Raw genomic sequence first — 21,303 nt, 5'->3', positions numbered from 1 at the left:
CCCTTTGGACAGTAGTTTTATGGAGGAAGGGAGTCCAACAATGGCAGATAAAGGAATGGAGCCACCCTCTGTGTTTTCAGTGTGTGATGATGATTTCGATAACGGCATCCATGATGTGAAGGAGGCAGCTGGGGGAGGGGTGGCTTGTGCAGCAGAAGGAATCAACTATGCTGCAGCCACCTGCACCACTGGATCTGCTTCCAGGAGCGAGAGCGGCACATCATTGCGAAATCGGAGACGAGGCCGCAGCACCGAGCGGCCCGATACCAGAACAAAGAGAGAATCGTGGATTGACCCGCCTGAAGTGAAGGAAAACAACACACTGACTCCGGCAGAGATAGAGAGCTGTATGCAGACTTATATGGTAAAAGAGAGCAACTTTCACAAAATTTCAGATAGTTTTTTTTCTTTAAAACTCTGTTTACGAGTAATCCAAAGGGGGAGTTTTAGACGGCAGTTTGTTTTACGTTCTTGGAAAATATTCATGTGGTGTGCAAGGGTATGTTGTAACTTAATATGGAGTCACAAGAGACACTCTTTTCGCAGGACACTTTCAAGGACTACCAAGAAATGTTTGTCCAGTTTGGCTACGTGGTGCTGTTCTCCTCAGCTTTCCCTCTGGCCGCCATGTGCGCGCTTATCAACAACATCATTGAGATCCGCAGCGACGCCTTCAAGCTCTGCACGGGTCTGCAGAGACCATTTGGTCTCAGGGTTGAAAGCATCGGCCAGTGGCAGGTTAGAACAAAAAACTTCCAAGAGTCCTCTTTAAAAAAAATGTTTTATATCTGAGAGGTTCTGTATGTGTTCTTCTCTGATCCTGCAGTCTGCAATGGAAGCCATGGGTCTGATTGCCATCATTGTGAACTGTTACCTGATTGGTCAATGCGGTCAATTACAGCGGCTCTTCCCTTGGCTGAGCCCTGAGATGGCCATCATCTCCATTGTCATCCTCGAGGTACAAAAACCCTACTTCAGTTACCGTATTGTTCGGACTATAAGTTGCACCTGAGTATAAGTTGCACCAGCTAAAGATACACAATGAAGAGGAAAATAACAGATATTGGTCACACTGGAGTAAAAGTTTAATTTTGGGTGGGCCTTTTTTTATTTCATGACAAAGTAAGAACAAACATATGTTAAAGTCACGATAGTGAAATGGAGAACAACTGGCTAATACACTGTGCCCTCGCTACTTCGCGCTTCAGCTACCGTGGACTCAGAGCTTCGCAGATTTTTTTCTGGAATTTTTTTTTAAAGATATTAAATTAAAATTATAAATTACATCATTTTACAAGATGTGCAAACTAGGGTATATATATATATATATATATATATATATATATATATATATATATATATATATATATATATATATATATATATATATATATATATATATATATATATATATATATATATATATATATATATATATATATATATATATATATATATATATATATATATATATATATATATATATATATATATATATATATATATACATATACACATATACACATATACACATATACACATACATATACACATATACACATATACATATACACATATACATATACACATATACACATACATATATACATATATACATATATACACATATACATATATACATATGTATATGTATATACGTATACTTATGTACTTATACATATATTCGTGGCTTAGAGGTTTGTTCACCTGACTCCCATGTGGGAGACTGGGGTTCTAATCCTGGTTGGGAAACATTTTCCCTTAGTTATTTCTATGTATTTGTAGTCAAGGTCTTCCAATGATGACAAAGGAGAGTGCAGCCAAGTTGTGGCGCAGTGTTTAACTCACCTGTCTCTTGTCTGGGTGGCCTGGGTTCAAATCCCGGTTGGGACACATTTTCACTTAGTTGTTTCTTTGTACTTCTTGTCAAAACACTCAAATGATTACTAACAAAGTGTAGTCACTTGGTGGTGTAGTGGTTAAATCACCTGTCTCTTGTCTGGGAGACCTGGGTTCGATTCCCGGTTCGGACACTTTTTCACTTAGTTGTTTCTGTGGACTTCCTGTCATGACACTCAAATGATTACAATGAAAAGTGTAGTCACTTGGGTGGTGCAGAGGTTAGATCACTGGACTCCCGTCTGGGAGACCTGGGTTCGATTCCCGGTTTGGACACTTTTTCACTTTGTTGTTTCTGTGGATTTCCTGTCATGACACTCAAATGATTACAATGAAAAGTGTAGTCACTTGGGTGGTGCAGAGGTTAGATCACTGGACTCCCGTCTGGGAGACCTGGGTTCGATTCCCGGTTTGGACACTTTTTCACTTTGTTGTTTCTGTGGATTTCCTGTCATGACACTCAAATGATTACAATGAAAAGTGTAGTCACTTGGGTGGTGCAGAGGTTAGATCACTGGACTCCCGTCTGGGAGACCTGGGTTCGATTCCCGGTTTGGACACTTTTTCACTTTGTTGTTTCTGTGGATTTCCTGTCATGACACTCAAATGATTACAATGAAAAGTGTAGTCACTTGGGTGGTGCAGAGGTTAGATCACTGGACTCCCGTCTGGGAGACCTGGGTTCGAATCCTGGTTTGGACACTTTTTCACTTAGTTGTTTCTGTGGACTTCCTGTCATGACACTCAAATGATTACAATGAAAAGTGTAGTCACTTGGGTGGCGCAGAGGTTAGATCACTGGACTCCTGTCTGGGAGACCTGGGTTCGATTCCCGCTGTCGACCTTTGGCTGATCACCGAACCAAGTAGTCTGGAAAATGGAACAAGAAGAAAAAAAAAGAAAAACTTTTTAATTTTTATTAAACACTTAGTCATACTTTTCAGCAAAAGGTTATATTCCGAACTGCCTTCGGCAGTTCGGAAGACAGTTGAAGGACCTGTCTGTGCGAAAGGCGTTCTCGGGTCGGCCTTCGGCCGACCCTCGACCGCTTGCTTGGTCAGTCAACCGCCGACACCGGGAAGCGAACTCACGTTCTCTCCGTGCAAAGGCGAGTGTGCAACCCACTACACCAACTCGTGCCCCACTTATACATGGGTGTTGAAACGTTTTATTCAAGGAAATGGGGTGAAACACTTAGTCATTTTTTGGACAAAATGCTTCATCCACTCCTGAAGACTTAAACACTTAGGCATTAGAAATTAATTCTTTTAACTGAATAATATTTGGAAAATCTTTGCCTGCACTGGGATTTGAACCCAGGACCACAGAGGTGAAAGACTGATGACTTATCCACTGGGCCACCACCCGGTGAGAGAAAGTGGTAGTACTTATACTTTTACCTCTTTCATTTACCTGAAACACTTAGTCATTTTTTGGACAAAATGCTTCATCCACTACTGAAGACTTATACACTTAGACACTTAGGCATTAGGACTTATTCTTTTAACTGAATAATATTGGGAAAATCTTTGCATGCACTTGGATTTGATCAAATGACCACAGAAGTGGGAGACTGATGACTTATCCACTGGGCCACCACCCTGTGACAGAAAGCAGTAGTACTTGTAAATTTATCTCATTCATTTACCTGAATAATATTGGGAAAATCTTTGCAGGTGCTTGGATTTGAACCCAAGACCAAAGAAGCAGGAAACTGATGACTTATTCACTGGGCCACCACTCTCCAATATTAGGCAGTAGTATTTGTTGTTTTGTCTCTTTTCACACCCAGATCATACTTAGTACTTTATTGTACCTTCAAGTGGGAAAAGTTAGGTCAAATTACAAAGCAGGGCAAACCAGGATTTGAACCCAGGTCTACAGAGGTGGGAGGCCAATAACTTATTCGCTGGGCCACAGGCTCCCTAAAAAAAAAAGCAGTTGTATTTATGGTTTTGGCTGATACAAATATTGGTATATTTAGGCTTTTTTTCTTCAAAACATTACATAGTATAGTAAGGCTTTTTTCTTTAAAAAATAAAAAATAAAAACACCAAGATTCAAACTCCGGCCTCCCACTTGAAAGTCAGGTGAGTCTGATTTTTTTGGGGAAAAAAATAAAAAATACTGCCAGTGGTTGTGGTCATCCTTCCGAGTAAATTGCTCGCGTAGATGTGATTTGAGCTTCACTGAGCTGCATTCAAGTGGTCTTCCCGTTGCCTCAACTGCATGTACTTGATAGCTAGGAGCGTGCTTTAGAGATAACAACATGGAGAAAGGAGAGGACTGTGGTGAGGTATTTTCATTTGTTCATAATATAGTAGTTATTTTGGCTCTCTGAGCCTAGAGCTCTGTCGCTGGCTATAATAAGATAAGGTAAACAGCCCATAGCACTGCCCTGGCCTGATAAAGAAGTCTGGCTTATCTCGGGAAGAATTAAACAGCCAGAGTGTTGTACCAGAAATAGTAGCATCCAGGAATATGTACACGAGTTCATTTTCTTCCAAATTTAATCTTTCGTTTTGCTTTTTTGCTTGTCTTTCTGCAGCACTTTGCCATCCTCCTGAAATATGTCATCCATGTGGCAATTCCTGACATACCAACATGGGTCAGAGAGGAGATGGCTAAACTGGATTATCAGCGCAGGGAGGCCTTTAAGGTAAATAATGAAGTGTTTTTCGTAGAATGGGAAATATTTGGTAGGGTTCCAACCCCTTAAAAAGCCTATGGCGACAAGATGGTCCTTTTAACAGGGGTGCCCAATGCTTAGATTGTAATGGACTGGTGTCATTCGATCGTCTGCTCATTTGGTGAACATTTGTCCCTCCCTTGAGGATGTCAATGTCTCTAAAAATGACAATTCAAAGCATTACTCTCCATTTAAGTGAATTGGGTGGCTGTCATTGTGAAAGGCAAACAATGTTTCAGCAGAAAATTCAGTGGTGGAACTGACTAGAACGAAAAAAAGAAAACACTTGGTAATGAGAAGCACCTGACTGCCATCCAGTGATTACACTCATAGGACACCAGACTGGTGAAAAGATGTCCTCTTGATGGGTTGTAACAAAAACCCGCACTCACTGCGGCTGTTTGTGGGATAGTTTACTCACCCCTGTTCTAACAGCAACCGTGTTTAGAAAGAAAACAAGAGTGATTACCGCTGCAGCAGTTCCGCACGATTGTGTTTGCCTTCCCCTGCAGAAGCACGAGCGCCAAGCTCAGCAGCACTACCAGCAGCTGCAGAGGAAGAAGAGGGAGGAGGAGGAGAGGCAGAGGCAAGTGGAGCACACGGCTCGCAGAGAAAGGGACAGGGATGACGGCAAGGGCGACACCTCCGGGGATCACCACCACGAGAAAAGCCACAGCGGCAAATCGCGCCCCGGCGGAAGCGGCGGGTCGGACAAACCCAAGAGGCCCAGCTCCCTACTGGCCAACAACAACGTTATGAAGCTCAAACAGATCATCCCAATGCAGAGCAAGTTCTCCTCAGGTGGCGCTCGCTCCCCTCAGTCACCCACTGAAGCAAAGCTCCCGGGTTTCCTCAGCTTCAAATTCCTCAAATCGCCCGAGAACAGGAAAGAATCCGTGGCGACTCCTGCGCCGGGCGCCGCCGCCAATGGGGGGTCGGCATCATCTTCTTCATCAGGTAGCAGCTCACAGGAGCGTTCTCAGTCACCCAGCAAGGCCTTCAACCCTGGCAAACTGTTTAATTTTGGAAAATCCGAAGCGGGGACCTGTGTCAATGGGGCGCCGACGGCCAGATCGGGTGAGGGACTGTCTTCGTCGCAGACCGCCGAGAGACCGGTCTCCAGGTCCGACTTGAATGGAATTCCGGATGAGGTCCCATTACCTGCAGGGGAAGGGTCAGAGAACGGACATTCAAGTGAATCGGACCCTCCTGGCCCAAAGGTTTAGTAGCTTCTTTAGTACAAAACTAACATCTCTTGTAGAATTTCCAGTTGGAATAGGTTCCTGAGGGTTTTGGTGGTCCTGGACAACAAAATAGGCTTCACTTCCTCTCATGCCACTACATAAAGTCAGCTTCATAAATATTGGGAAATGAGCACAGTTTTCATTTTTGTGGTTTGCAACAAAAAAAATGGAAAGGAATGAGATGTGCTTTAAACTGCATATTTTCAGCTCATTTAATATCTGCATCCAAATCAGGTAATTCATAGGACTAGTGTGTTTATGTGCCTTCCAAATTTAATGGGACAATTGGCTGTTCAAATGGAAACCAGTGAAACTCGCTTTTTAAAATTTGTCAATGGGTAAAAATGATGAATTATGACGCATTATTATCTTCTCATATTTAGCCAAATACTTCAAAATGTATTCCATGGCACTTCACAGTGTAGATCTGAAACATTTCTATCCTCACTAGAGTTGTGTGTGTGTGCGTGTGTGTGTGTTTGGGGGGGGGGGGGGGTGCTGGAGCCTATCCCAGCTGACTTCAGACCAGAGGCGGGGGATACCCTGAATTGGACAACCATTTACTCACTCTCTTACGTAGGCACATTTTAGTATCCAATCAGCCTACTATGCATGTTTTTGGAAACTGCGAGGGAACCAGAGTACCCAGAGAAAATCCACACAGGCCCCGGTGTAAACATGCAAACTGTCTTAGATTTCTACCTTGTCTTTCCTTTTCTTTATTCTACACACTTGGACTACAACTGATTGCAAAGGATATGCAAAGTGTTACATACAAAAAGTTTGAATTATGATTGTGAAATTGTCACAATGATTTGGTCCATTAAAAGTGGGAGGCACATCCACAAACCGTTGTGATTGCTAAACTCGTCACCTGATTCAAATGCCCTCAAAATAAGAGGAAATTTGCAGATGAAGCACGTCTTTTAGTTTAGGTACAAATCACTGTTTAATTAAAACTGTGTTGCTGTCCCAATATTTATGGATCTGATAGCAAGGCACACAATCATGTCTGCAATACATCAAGAAATGCATGAGCTGCATTTCTTATATTTTGAAACCTTCAAAGCAAAAAGCTGTATTTGTTCATTTTTACTGTGACCAATTGTGAACAACTTGAAAAACTAATAACTGGAAGGTGGAAAAGGACAAAACATGTAAAGGGGATGTCTAGTTGAACTAAATGAGTGATTTTTTTTCATTACCTCAAATCAATATTAGACAACTGTCTTGTTTTTAACTGTGAAATAGTTGGCCCTTCCTTTTTACGTGGAAAATATGAAAAGCAATATCAACCCTCTTTTAATTTGGAGCAATGATGCCCTTTCTAGTATGACACAACCTTCCCTTTGTATTCGTCCTGATTATCAGCTTTATTTTCAAAGCGGAGGTCAGTCGAAGCTTTATGCCAATTACGGATTCATTGAAAGCAAGACGAGAGTTAATAGATTAGTAAATTCTGCTGTTAATGGCTCATTAGTGCTGAACAGATACCATTTTTATGATTCCAGGCTGCATAATGTTTTGATTGAACATTTACTAGTCATAAATTGGTTGTACACTATGATTTGAACTCTATCCTAATCTTGGGAAGGGCAACAAACGACCCCCATTTTTTTTTTTTTACCATGGCGTGCATACCTAACAGCCATCTTAATTAGAACTGCAAAAAAAAAAAAGAACATTTGGGCCAATTGCTGGTCTATTAACGTCCTCTCACAAACGGTTGGTTCTCCATTAAACTCAGTTTAAATACACTTGGTTAGTGAGCGATGAACGTTACTTATGCACTAAATGCTACATCACTCAGCTGGAGAGAGAAACCAGCCTCACATCATTATGCAAACTGGACTGTATAGATTTCCTCCTTTCACACGGTACATGAGCAGAATCTGTATTTTTGTAAGACGCTCTCATTTCTGCAGAGCTCCATGAAAGGATTGCTTTATCAGTGCTTATAGTCTTGGTTTGGAGCTAGGAGGGTCCAATGTCTTTTTTTTTTAACGTGACAGTGAATAGACGGATGTTTTTGTTGCAGCTTTCTGTTGTGCACTTTTTCCAGCATACGAGGCCACTGTTTTTTTTAGAATGAATAATTTATACATTGGATGGTTGACAGTAGTGTTGTCAACAGTGTAGACTGACCATTTCCCAACCTTTGAGCCAAGACATTTAGTTTAAATAAGGAAAGAAAATCCTAGTCTCAATGTTGTCACTGTCAAGGACAGATGGAAAATATATTGCATTATTTTTTTTTTAGATTAAAGGCGCTATGAACTTTCAACCATGTCCAAAAAAGAAAATTACTGCCTAACGAAATATTACATGTAGAAAAAAGAAATTGGCTCTCAAATCTGGCCATTTCTTTATTTCTATTTCAGTTATTACAAGTGACCTGGCGGATTGAGTGGTTAGCTCAGAGTCTGTTTTGCCCTGTGATTGGCTGGCCACCAATTCAGGATGTCCCCCACCTTTGGCTCAAAGAAGTTAGCTGGGATAGGCTCCAGCACCCCCCCCCTACCCTTGAGGATAAATCGGTTCCGTAAATGAATGAATAGTTACTACATCAAAAAAAAGGGCATTGGGAAAAACCATCTCCAATAAACCAACAGGCCCCCACTTCCCCTCAGTGTTTCTGGTTGTGACATCACAATTGGAATTGATGTCTTATCTTTTTAGTGCTGTTCATTCATATTGACAGATAAGTCACATGGGAGCAAGAGAATACATAGCATAGCACTTTTATAACATGAACTCGCATAATGACCAGTGGCAAACATGCTTATCTCACAAGGAGGCACAATGTGCCACAACAGAGGTTGGGAATTCATTCTCACTTAAAAACATAACAACGTGGGTTGGAAGACATTCTACCTATGCATTGCCATATCACTATCACTGTTAAAAGTTTTTGGCAATAATAGAGGACACTCACCTGTAAAAATTGGTCTTTGTTGTCCATTGTATCGACTGAACACTCACTGTCAGTAGAGCTGTGTTCTCTTCATTCAAAGGTTTCTTCATTTGAGTATTCTTAGCCAAATTTTCTCTCTGTTAATGTCAAAGTGCAATGATGAGAATAATGAATATAACTTGAAAAAAAAAGATGGGATGCTGTTTAAATTGTGAATAAAAACTGAGGTCAGTGATGTGGATCTGCCAAAAAAAATATCAAAATCAAACTTTAAATTGAGATATATGTACTATTTAAAGGGAAAATAGGTTTTTAGTTAATGGAGTAAAAAAATGATTTAGAAAAAGTTGGGCATGGTAACAATAAGTTGGAAAATACATTAAAAATGCATTTTCACAGAAGAATTTTCTACTTTCAGATCATCACCTTCAGTTTTTAGACATTTCTTACAATAGCGTTGGTACTGTACTGGAAAAACAGTGCTTTACAGCATTCAATATTAATGTCATGTGATACAATTTAGTGGTAAAGGATAAAAAAATGAAAAACTAATAACTAAATTATGAAACATTTTTTAAATGACTCTCATGCCTGTCTGTGAACTTCATTTTCCATGTGTAAAGAATTATTTTGTTGTTGTTGCTATTAACTAAAATAAGTATATGATGTGCAATATTGCATATTCTGAAGTTATGTATGTTTTCAGAAGCATAATGATGGATGCTATGATAATTTGGAAAAACCAGGAAGTGTGATTGCGTTTAAGAGCCTAAAATTTCAATCTTTGCCTCAAACGACGCATCCCAACGTCAAAGAGTCTCGTAAAAAGCTTATTAGTAGGGCTAACGAATTGGGATGGCACAATGGAATTACCCACCGAAGACAATTCAAGTGTTATGGTCACCATATTTTCAGGGAAACCACAAGTTCATCCTATTGATAAGAAACACATAGAGCACTTAATGTATTCATTCTATCCTTTTGCTGCAGTAAAATTGATGGAGTCACGTACCAAGGGGTTAACCTTCAAAATGGCGTCACGCAAAATCTGCCATTGAAGATTTTTTGCTGTCAACATCAGTCGTCATTCACTGATAATCACTTACAGATCATGCTCTTCCAATGTACCACTGTACAAAAACTATTTTAAAGACAACTGGGAAATTGGATTATTTATGTTTTAATTTATTTTGTCATATTTTTGTAAGATCTGAAGTTGGTAGTTAATAAAACTATTACAAATGCATTTTGCTTATTTTGTTTGCTATTTAAAAATGGTGGACCGTCAAGGTCTGTAAGGCCTTCTCTGCTGGCCTAAAAAAATATCTGAATCACAGACTGATGTTAATTATATTTTGTCCATTAATACTTATTAAATAATTCCAAATTGTCTGTCAGCTTCCTTTTATTCCCCTTCTGCTGCTTCCAGATGAGTGTTTTCACATTTAAGCATTTAACTAATCACATTTCAGCCATTATTTGTTGCCAGGGTCAGAAATCTACCTGGAGGCTTTCACAATGTGAAACCCTAAGCTCACCATGGAAATATAATTCATAAAATAGATCTGCTTTCACATCATTGAGTTAAGATTATAATGTTTAAAGCTTTTAATTTGGATGAATACTTGGATATTCTAAATTAAATTTACCTCTCAGAAGACTGCCAGCATTCTCTTAAGTGCAGAGTCACCACATAATGTAAGAGATGCACCATCTTCAAGTGGGCAACCTGGGAAGATCACCTGGTCCTCCAGAGTCTGGACATGGGCCTGATGCATGCAAAGATAAAAAAAAGAAGCAAAATTTAGCATATATAGAGACTGGAGATCCAACAGAATGGCTTAGGTGCTTGCTTTTTTTAAACTAGATTTACCTTTATCTGTCTGGCCCAGTCTCCTCTCTTGTAACCTCAGGGGTGGGAGTGTTCTGGGCAGGCAGAAAGAGCTGCATCATGATGCTGAACATGGAAAACTTGCAACAAAAAAACAAAAGTTATCATATATAGGGTGTGGGGATTCAATAGATAGGATAGGGTGTTTTTTTTTTTTGGGAAAAATAGTTTTACCTTGATCTGGCCCAGTCTGCTTTTCCGTCATCTCAAGAGTGCTAAACAAGGAAAAGTTTATTTAACCAAGCTATTTGAGCGATGCCAAACAAATATTACAGGAAAGAGAAATCTTACAAGAAATGTAATAAACTATCAAGATAAAGAATGAAAATAAGTTAGTGAGTGTTCCGTGCTTTTCCAGAGAAGGCGATTAAATGCAGACTAACGATAACAGAGAGTTGCTTTAATGATTTTTGGAACATTTTCAAATTGGAAACAGGTGCTTGGCACTCGCAGTGAAAACTATTATTACATACAACACATCGGGGACTAAGACATGCCTTTGGGTGTCATTTTTGAGTGAGCCTTTAACATACAAACTGTCCATTCATGTCTCGGCTTTTTTTGCTTAAATTAAGTCATTCTACACGACTCAATAATGGAGAAAAAACGGCCATTGTGACGCTAATGTTAAACCAACTAGTCACATACATGACACAGGTGCACAAACGGTCGTTGAAGATGACGACGCACTGCACATGTGCCGAATTTAGGGCAGCTGCGTTGACAATCGGCATAACCACACCCATATTGTCCCACCATATTGAATGTGAAAAAGACAGTGGCTTGCTTACCGCACTGCACGGAGTGGTTTGTCCGCCCAACTCAATGTCCACGTTTTGAAGACGACGTAGAATAGTCGTGATTTTTCTGTGGTGTTGATGCTAGAAAAACACTTAATATACTTTTTTTTAAACCAACTAATGAGTTACATTTTACTTAGTAGTTTACATCAACTCACCTGTATTTTAGGCCATCTGACTCCATTAAAAGTTGACCTTTGAAACACAAGGAATGCTTCATTGTCTCATCTCATTTTCTGAGCCGCTTTATCTTCATTAGGTTAACGGGTGGTGCTGGACCCCATCTCTGCTGACTCCAGGCCAGAGACCAATCGCAGGGCACAAGGAGACAAACAACCATTCACCTTCACACCCATACCTAAGGTCAATTTTTCGAGTCCAATCAGCTTACCATGCGTGTCTTTGGAATCTGGGAGGAAACCCACGCAGGCCTCTAGATAACATACAAACTCCACACATTTGGACTGAGCTGGATTTGAACCCAAGTCCCCCAGTGTGAGCCTGACGTGCTAACCACTCATCTGCCGGATGACGAAAGAAGCGCCACGCAGCCCAAATGGCGCCAGTTCAGTTTTATTTCAACAAAGCTAGAGGGGGAAAAAACATCTGATCTAACACACAAGAGGGTGGAAAAGGCTTCAGGTGTTTTAGAACAGTCTTAGCAGAAGCATAAAAATGGTCTTGTGCCTAAAACTGACAGGATATCGACACAGTGGGTAGCAAGATGGCAGTCCACATTGTTTTAATCCCCATCAGATAAATCTGTACATATATTTATTCCATTTTGTAATGAGCAAGAATGGAAATGATATAACAAGACTGGATGAAAACTGCATGCTAACAATCTTTTTGAAACCCATCAGCAAACTAAAAAAAATAAATAAAAGTTGATTCGGGGATACAACGGGATCCAAACCACGATGTCATAAGGCCTCTAAGGCTAATGATTCATAAATGCCATAAACATTAAAGTCCAAGATCAATTCTACTATGCACCAAGGCTTCTCTCAATTGTAGTTCTTTCTTCCAATGTACCTAATATTTTTTTTAAAAAGTGCACATTAAATTAAATGATGAATTTGACATTTATTTACACAAACCGTAGTCCATTACAATTAAATTCATACCTAGCTGGTACTAAGCTTTGACTTTAATGACCTCACTCGGATGGTTGGTGCAATATTCTTTTGTTTTCGATGGATAAGAAGAAAAAAAAAGCAACCAAAACATAATGTAGAGCTGCACTGGAAAACTACACAGGGACGTTGCTTCTACTCCATGTCGTTCTTTCACAGTGCACTCTTGCTTATGTGAATTCAAACAGTGAGGAAAAACGTCACCATTGTTAGAGTGGGCCGGGATTCTGAAAGGGGTCGGGGCACTTCGGCAGACAGGAAACGCATTGCCGTACTCGAACAATGAGCAACACAAGTCAAACGGAGACGCTTTATCAAGCTGGACTGGTCATGTCTCTCGGCCACTGGAAACTTGCCTTTTTTAACAAATCGCTTACCTCACATGTAAAGCACAACACGCGCAGCTCAGCATGCACACAGACATACGTTACACAGTACACATATCCAACGGCAAATGGCATCTACGCCCCGGTTCTTAAATTGTCAAGGAGTGGTTATGAATGTTTCAAAGTGTGGATTTCCTTTACTTCTTCAAAGTGAAGCCCTCTTAGACGCTTGCTTAATGAGAGGTATCCCCGTCAGTGAAGTGGGAATACCGTTTCTGATTTCCAATTTGTTATGTCTGGCTATCTCTTGCGCACAAACCCACGCACACGCTTATGAGTCCTCATTCATTTCTTGGCTGTCTGTCCTGGCTATTTTTCTCGGCGGCGCTGGGCTGTCGCCCTCCCCTTGTTCTTGTTCCCGTTTCTTTGCTGCGTTCTGTGGGTCAAAACGGAAGATGAGCGACCCTTAGCATCGTCTCAAAGACAGCAACTTCCCAACATGCTCACCTCTTTGTCCCACTGATGATGGAGGTAGCGCAGAAGGATGTTGGTTTTCTCTGTGACAATAACTTGGAAGGCAGGGAGAAGGGAAATAAAAAAAAGTAATAAAAATATATTCTAATTTAAAGCAACTTGAGTAGCTCGACTAATGGTTAAACTGTTGATGGAAGTAGACGGTGTTGGAATTAATGAGCATGGCGGGGTTGCCAGCTAAAAGAAATTCTAATTTTGAGCTGCTGTTTATTGTTGGAGCCATGAACTGAGGTCTTGTAGGAAGAGAGTAAGAGGAGGGTAGAATGGAAGGTTGGTTTTGAAGAAATCTAGATGTGGCTGCATAGCAGTGAAAGTGGATATTATATTTTCAGATGATGGGACCGAAGGAGAGACTGTAAATAATAAGGAGTAGTGGCCGCAGGAAAGGGATGGGAATAAACTTTATATTGCATGGGCCCAGATCGGACGTGACCGTAGGGCGAGGGGGTGATACTGATTACAAAATAGTTGGTTAAGAAAGAAATTTTGAGAGATGAATGACTAAATGTTGAGGGAAAACAAGGATTGAGAATATTTTGAGGAAATTGTTAAGGGGGGTTAAAACCAGATGGAAACTGCTTGTAGATGGTATTGGTGGTGAGATGGTCACGGAGTTGAGAGGCACTGATTTTTATCTTTATTTATTTATTTATTTATTAATTAGAAATGAAAAATAATTTGGAGATAGGTAGGGGTTAATGAAAGTGGAGTGATCATTGACCATGATGGTAGGAATGATAAGAGATGGGCCTTTATAGCATATTATCTAAGCAGTGTGTTTGTTGTTTTGAGTCAGGACGTGTGTATTCATTGCAAATTTTGACAATAGTACTCACTCTGTTCAGAAGGGTATTCACGTGTTGGAAGATACACAGAGGGTCTCCGATTCTGCAAAGGAGAGCGAAATAAATACCCCGGCAACCATATACATTTATATTTCTTTAGTACATCAAGGGATGAGCAGAACAAAATGTACTTACAGATGCTTTACAAACAGAGTCTGCATGAAACCTGCTGAAGTTGCTTTTGTTGTAGACGGGGAGCCCTTTTAGGAAATCCGCCTGTAGATGGAAATAAAAATTGGATTATTGTTATTTTATTTTTTTCATGAGCAGTTCCCAAAACACGCATTTCAATATACACTAAAAGAGGAATGATGCTGGGGGATGACCTCAGAGATGAGAAGAATGACGTGAAACATGAACACTCTCAACCGACTCGCGGGTATTTTGTTTGTTAACGTGACCCCCGCGCGATTGACAAGCTTCGCGTCGGTATTTCGTGTTTTAGATACCTTTTCCATGACAGCAGGCGACAACGAATGCCGGCTTCGAAGGTAGCGTTTGCTGCTCCGGACTCCGCCGTACACGTCGTGGTTGTAGTAGCCAATGTGTTTACGACTGTTACAAATAGCCTACTGCTTGACGAAATTAGAGATGATTACGGCTTTTCAGTCGGTGGCGCTTGCCACGCATACACAAAACTCGAATTCAAACCCCTATTTTAATTCTATATTGCGGCGTGTGGAGCTTATCGGTCTGAGAAACAGCCGCTTAAAAACCATAAATTAGCAGAGCTGGTTATTCGGGAGCTCCAGAGCTAGCATGACGGCCTCCGTAGATATCACGTGTATAGAGAGCTAGATGCGAAAAGTTGGACTGGGAGACGTTAGCAACTGGCAGCCATCTTAAAACAGTGTCCTTCTCTTGTAGGCTCTTACCAGAGAACCGTAATTGGATGGTTTTCTCCACTAAAATAGTCTTAAATGATGAATGCTTTTTAAATGAATTGGATTATGAGAAATCATAATTATTTATACGACGGTATCGGCGCTTGTTTAGACCGCGCCCCGGAAACGCGTGTCTTTATCCGGATAGCAAGACGCGGCTGACAATCTGGGAGCGCCTCTTAGTGTCTGGAAGTCATAGGGAAAGTAACAACCAACCGAACAACAAATAAATAAATTGTCTGTGAAAAAATGTATTTTGCGCATGCAAAAGTAAGTCAATCTTTCAATTCCGTAAAGTCCCCTCAGAATGACTTCTCAGGCAATATTCATAATTCTACAGCAAATTTTACCCCCTCAATACAATACTTTTATCGAATGAATTTCATGCATCATAATATATTTGGATAATTTCTACTATTACCACAGAAAAAAATGAACCCATATCCCCAAATCGTCCTCTATTTAGCAAAAAGAATGTACTTTGAAATTTACGTAATGTAATTTTATTTTGTGCCACTAGAGGGCATCTATTCCCGTCCATGGATCCAACCAAGAGATTACAATGCTGTTGCAAATACAGAATTAATAGTGCTCATTAGTCCTCAAACGTTCTGATTACTTCTGAAAAAGTTTTCAGTTCAAAACTAAACTGGGGTATAGAGAGAAAACAATGGATCCAAACCGATCCGAATTGAACATTTAGCTTTTGGGACGACGAGGAGCGCACTTGGGATAAATTAGATTATTGGATTGACTGTAACAGATTACAGTATAGCGCGTCTCTATTTCCTCGATGCTTCATGAGAAAACCAAGTCAATCTAAATATATAATTTGGATTTCATTTCAGAGATTGGCAGCGTTGAAGGTATGGAATATTTCATTTTACTCTGGTTAGTATAATTTGAAAAATGCACAAAATTCACTACTGTAAAAATGGGCTGTCAACATATCAATGATACATTTTCAGAGTAAATTAAATTTTTTGTTTTGTTTTGATCTTTTATACTGCATTTTAATGCGTAATAACTGTTCAAGGTCTTGACACGAGTGGATCAACATGCATCATGATGCATCACCTATTTTCCTGTTTTATTTCTATTTCTATTTTAGCCATAATTATTGCACAATGACATTATTCTACCAACACTAAATGGTCATTTTTTTTACAATCAGGTTGAGACTCCGGAGGAAATGTGAGCCTCTAACAGATGCAATTCTGTCTCAGTCAGAGTTGATCATCACATTTATAATAAAAGGCTGTTGTGAACAAGGTTTAGATTTATCAATGGAATATATTTTATTTTATATTTATCACTAACCATGTATGAAATCAAACAGACAGTAGTCTAGTAGTTTGAACGTTTGGTCACGGTTCCAAGGTCTTGGGTTTCAATATAATTTCTGCCATTGAAGTTTTTTTTTTTTTTTTGCAGGTGGTTATTATATGGTCCCCAAATACAAATACATAGGTAGTTAAATGTATTTATATAGTCAACATATAAATAGATGTATTCTGCTATTATGAAGTGGTAGTAAGTTAATTTGTAAAAGTCATGAATCCCCTCTCAGGCAGTTGATTTTGAAGTATAATTCAAGTTATACTGTACTAATATTCTTGCCAATGTATATAACTTAGGCAAGACAAGACTTGCCAAAGAGTGGGAGATATTCCGTTAAGAGAGACAACAGATTGTGTTGTGTGGAGTTAGACACACATTATAATCCCGGCTAGCAGGAGAGGAAAGTAACAGGAAGGCCGGATAATGCCAACAGCACAGCTTCACTGCCCCTGCATGGTGCACTGTTGTTGCCATGACTGGTAATCACCTACCACTGTTGTTTTTGCTGCCGATGCTGTCTGAGTGATATTAAAATTCAGCAAGAAAGAAGCCAGGAAGGTTTAGGACGTGAAAGAGAATTTGGAGGCAGTTTTTTTTTAATTCTCATGCTAGATGATAATAATATTACTGTTTAAATATGGCTGCATAAGAACCAAACCAAAAAAGGATCAAATTAATGTTTGTCACCATGAACCCGTTTTTCTATGTCAAACTGTTCTAAGTATGAATTCATTAATTTTCTGTACGTCTTATTCTCATGAGTCGTGGGGGGTGCTGGAGCCTATCCCAGCTGACTTAAGGCACGAGGTAGGGCACACCCTGGATTGGTGGCCTGCCAATCACGGGGCACAAGGAGACAAAGGGACAACCATTCATGCTCAAACTTAAATTTGACCTTGGGGCAATTCGGAGTGTTCAACCAGCCTACACTGCATGTTTTTGGTAGGAAACCGGAGTCCCTAGAGAAACCGGGAGAACATGCAAACTCCCCAAAGGAGGGTCCTGACCTGGGATCCAATCCTCAAATCCACAACTGGCCAACATTCTAACCATTTGTCCACCAGGCCACTCCTGGTCAAAAAAGTAAATTTTCAAATTGGTTATAGTGAGACATAGCTTATTCTGCTCTATTTCTTTACTGCGGTATAAATGTCAAGTTGACCGAAATGCAAAACATATAACATGATCATATTTTTAGCTGTATAGTTAAAAACTATGATTTTCACTCAAATATTTCAACACTAAAATTGGCAAAATTGCTTTGGAAATTTTACTGCTTTAGCTAATGTTAATATGTATACATATTGGTAACCAAATCAATGGAAGGCACCTAAACTAAAGACCGTAATATTGACAAATATTGTACTGTATCTTACCCTACTGTTTCCAAATTAGAGGCATTGTTAGTGAACATTATAGCCTAATCTAACAATAAAAATCCTTTTAGATCATATTACCATCATATTCTCTGTATCTCCACTGTTTTATCAATTCTTTTTTTTACTTGTCTATTTGCATGCAGCCATGCTGACCAGCTTCATGGAATATCTTCTTTGCTGCCTCACTTCAAAGTCAACCAACGTCGTGGTCCCCATCGAGTCATCTGAAAACACAGACGGTTACGAATTTGTCGAGGTCAAACCTGGCCGGGTTCTTCGTGTTCGGCATCTTATCGCCGAGCGGTCGTCGGTGGAGCAACCCACCGGGCAGGGTGGGTGCGTCAGCTGCAAACGGAGGATCTCCGTCTTCTGCAATGGGCAGCTGTTCATTGAGAACTTGGGTGACAGAGCAGGGGCGGAGCTGAAGACCTGCCAAAATGGGGAAAAGGAACCCAACAGCACTATAGAGGTAGAATTGACAGACTGTAACAACTCTGGCCCAGTCCCCGATTCCAAGTTGGACTCGGTTACTGGAAAAGTCATAACGTCTGAGATGAAAGCAGGAGGCGAAACACATTCCAATCAGCAGGCCGAAGCTTCTCGGAACCAATATAGGAGGAAGCTAAAGCGCACTGTGGTGATTGACTGCGAAAGGAAAATAACATCATGTAAAGGCACGCATCCGGATGTTGCTCTGTTCTTCATCCACGGCGTGGGAGGCTCACTGGACATCTGGAGAAGCCAGTTGGACTTCTTTTCTCGATTGGGCTATGAGGTGATTGCTCCCGACCTGGCAGGACACGGGTCCAGCTCAGCACCACCCATCCCCGCCGCTTATACTTTTTACGCCCTGGCAGAAGATATGCGACTGATCTTCAAGCGATATGCACGCAAGAGGAATATTCTCATTGGACATTCTTATGGGTAAATAACAATTTTGAGTTTTAGACATATTACCAGGACAAATGAGTAAAGTTAAAACCAACAAACTGTCTTATTCTGAGAGTTGGGAGGATGCATGTTGGCCAAAGGAAGAATTACTTGATTTTTTTTGGTCGGTCAAGGAATGCTTTTACAATCAGTATAAAGATGATATTCATAGCAGTATTTAAAGGGTTTCTATTGTCACTGTACAGAGTAGAAGGCGATTGTTTTTCATCTTAGGCTGGCTCATCATTGAATGGAAGACCTATTAAGTATTAAGTATATGACAACATGTTGATATTCATTCAAGAGGAATTAAGAAATTGTCAACAAAAAGCACCTAAAATCAGTCAATAATGATTCATTCACTTTCTGTACTGCACAAGGGTCAATCAAGGTGGGTGCTGTAGCCTATCCCAGCCAACTTTTGGTTCAGGTGGGGGGGGACAACACTCTGAATTGGTGGCCGCCTTTTGCAGAGCCAATAATCAAGTAAACTGATTTTCTTCTTTTCACTAGTGTTTCTTTCTGTACGTTTCTGGCCCACGAGTATCCGGAACAAATCCACAAGATGGTGATGATAAATGGAGGTGGTCCCACAGCTTTGGAACCCAGCCTGTTCTCTGTCTTCAACCTGCCTTCATGTGTCCTTGACTGTCTCTCGCCGCTACTCAGCTGGAGTTTTCTCAAGTAAGGCAGACCAACAGTCACATTAGTCATTGAATATGAGGAAACCTCAGACATTGTGAGGATGCTGATGGACTAAAATCCCCGCCAGCAGGATGCTGACGGATTAGCATCCTCACTGACGCAATTACAACTTAGATATTCAGCATTTATTTAGAATTATTGTGCCAAATGTCTGCTTGCAGGGCCGGTTTTGCCCATCAGGGTGCAAAGGAAAAGCGGCTGCTGAAGGAGAACAATGCCTTCAACGTGTCGGCGTTTGTGTTGCGTTCCATGATGAGCGGGCAGTACTGGCCTGAGGGGGATGAGGTTTACCACGCTGAGCTTACGGTGCCCATCCTACTAGTCCATGGAATACACGACAAATTTGTCCCCCTTGAAGAGGACCAGCGAATGGCAGAGGTAAACAGGCTAAACATAGCTTGTTATAGTAGGGTTGTACCTGTCCTTGAATACAAATGTCTGGATTTGGTGCAATGGCTCTTATTCTGAAGACATGATTGATTCCACTTCTTCCTGTCATGAGTCAATGCAATGTTTATAATTTTTTCATCTATTTAGTGAATAGCAGGATGTAAATATTAGCTTTGCAGATTCATAATTTTCTATTAATTTGTGATTTTGAGCTCAAACTTTGAACTGGATTCCGTTATTCGTGAACTGATCGTCTTGAAACTTGTTGACTCAGAGGTTTTAAATTTCAGATTTTCCTGGACACATTCAAATTCAGTTGCTTTTGTTTTTCCCCACTCTCTATCAGATTCTTCTCATCGGCTTCCTAAATGTATTGGAGGAAGGAAGCCATATGGTCATGATGGAGTGTCCAGAAGCTGTTAACACACTCCTGCACGAGTTTTTCCTCTGGGAGCCTGCAACCCCTCTACCACCAAAGTCAAAAGCACGTCCCGAGACCGCCAAGGCCCAAAGTGATAGCGCCAAAACTGTTCCAAACTCTGCCAAGGTCCGACCGGCAACTGCCTTGCAGGCCTCATTAAACAGCGTGGTGGAGGTCAAGTCAGACAGAGGGGACAAAAAATAAGTCCAGAGTCTTCAACAGTGATTGTGATTAATTCTTAAGGAATGTTCCGTGTGAGCCACGTGAACTGAGATGGCTTGAGCTCCAACCGAAGATGTCAGTGGGGACGATCCGGCTGTAGGTTGCAGTCATGCAGGCAAAACAGTCAAGGATATGCGTCATTTTAAGTGAAGCTGGGTAATAGAGCTTAACTGGTGTGATTCGTCAAGACGTTCACGGGGAAGTTGTGCCTTGGAGCAATGCAGGCTCATCTCTTGGGAGAAAAGGGAACTCAATCATTTTTGCCCCGTCTGCCACAGTGGTTGGCAAATTTCCAGTAGCATTACTTAAAGTGAAGTGGGCATCATGTTATTTCTGGTGTTTTGTGGATGGCAAAGCTGTGACTTGCATAAGAGACAAAGTTAAGAATCAAAGTAAAACAAAACTGTTTACATATTGGCTGTGTCCAAGGGTCTGACTTACGACCAGATTATTTAGAACTGAAAGAGAATGGAATAGAAAAAATGTCATATTGCTAATGAGTGTGTTTTCTGTAGATGCATGGCTATGCAGTACTTTTTTAAACTTATTTTCATGAATTGAAATATCGAGTAATATTTTCTACCTGATCTAAGATAATTGTGCATAATGATTTTGAAAGTATGAATCCAAATTCCCCTCTGATTGTTTCTGAATTATATCATGCATTACACTATGAACAACATTGTTTTTATTATCTGTTTTAAAAATTCACAAAGAAATCAAATAGATTTGTTATATATTTTTTAAATTAGG

The 21,303-nt window shown here is 40.4% G+C and overlaps 3 protein-coding genes across 3 annotated transcripts in view; 2 read left to right on the top strand and 1 right to left on the bottom strand.

The window, feature by feature from the left end:
* ano8b (anoctamin 8b) overlaps positions 1 to 6,308 on the top strand; it is a 28,276-nt gene extending 21,968 nt beyond the window's left edge. Inside the window, exons 15-19 of the mRNA XM_077717507.1 lie at positions 1 to 364; positions 547 to 738; positions 827 to 958; positions 4,448 to 4,558; positions 5,101 to 6,308. The exon at positions 1 to 364 is cut by the window's left edge and continues 29 nt beyond it. Of these exons, the coding sequence (XP_077573633.1) occupies positions 1 to 364; positions 547 to 738; positions 827 to 958; positions 4,448 to 4,558; positions 5,101 to 5,814 (1,513 nt within the window). The 3' untranslated portion in view covers positions 5,815 to 6,308. The remainder of the gene's footprint in view (positions 365 to 546; positions 739 to 826; positions 959 to 4,447; positions 4,559 to 5,100) is intronic.
* A 5,686-nt stretch (positions 6,309 to 11,994) lies between these two features.
* Positions 11,995 to 15,203, bottom strand: dda1 (DET1 and DDB1 associated 1). Its single transcript, XM_077717824.1, has 5 exons — positions 14,728 to 15,203; positions 14,414 to 14,494; positions 14,270 to 14,321; positions 13,407 to 13,468; positions 11,995 to 13,335 (listed from the first exon to the last, which is right to left on the bottom strand). Exons 1-5 carry the CDS (start codon positions 14,734 to 14,736, stop codon positions 13,231 to 13,233), a joined length of 309 nt encoding a protein of 102 aa, XP_077573950.1. The 5' UTR covers positions 14,737 to 15,203; the 3' UTR covers positions 11,995 to 13,230.
* A 505-nt stretch (positions 15,204 to 15,708) lies between these two features.
* On the top strand, positions 15,709 to 21,197 carry abhd8b (abhydrolase domain containing 8b). The gene is made up of 5 exons (XM_077717149.1): positions 15,709 to 16,028; positions 18,026 to 18,806; positions 19,326 to 19,496; positions 19,679 to 19,895; positions 20,254 to 21,197. Exons 2-5 carry the CDS (start codon positions 18,028 to 18,030, stop codon positions 20,530 to 20,532), a joined length of 1,446 nt encoding a protein of 481 aa, XP_077573275.1. The 5' UTR covers positions 15,709 to 16,028; positions 18,026 to 18,027; the 3' UTR covers positions 20,533 to 21,197.
* Positions 21,198 to 21,303: the final 106 nt, after the last annotated feature.

The sequence above is a fragment of the Stigmatopora nigra genome, chromosome 5 (assembly GCF_051989575.1).
Source record: "Stigmatopora nigra isolate UIUO_SnigA chromosome 5, RoL_Snig_1.1, whole genome shotgun sequence".
Taxonomy (NCBI): Eukaryota; Metazoa; Chordata; class Actinopteri; order Syngnathiformes; family Syngnathidae; genus Stigmatopora; species Stigmatopora nigra.
The sequence above is the reverse complement of the archived record's forward strand: the minus strand, read 5'-3'. Positions and strand labels throughout refer to the sequence as shown.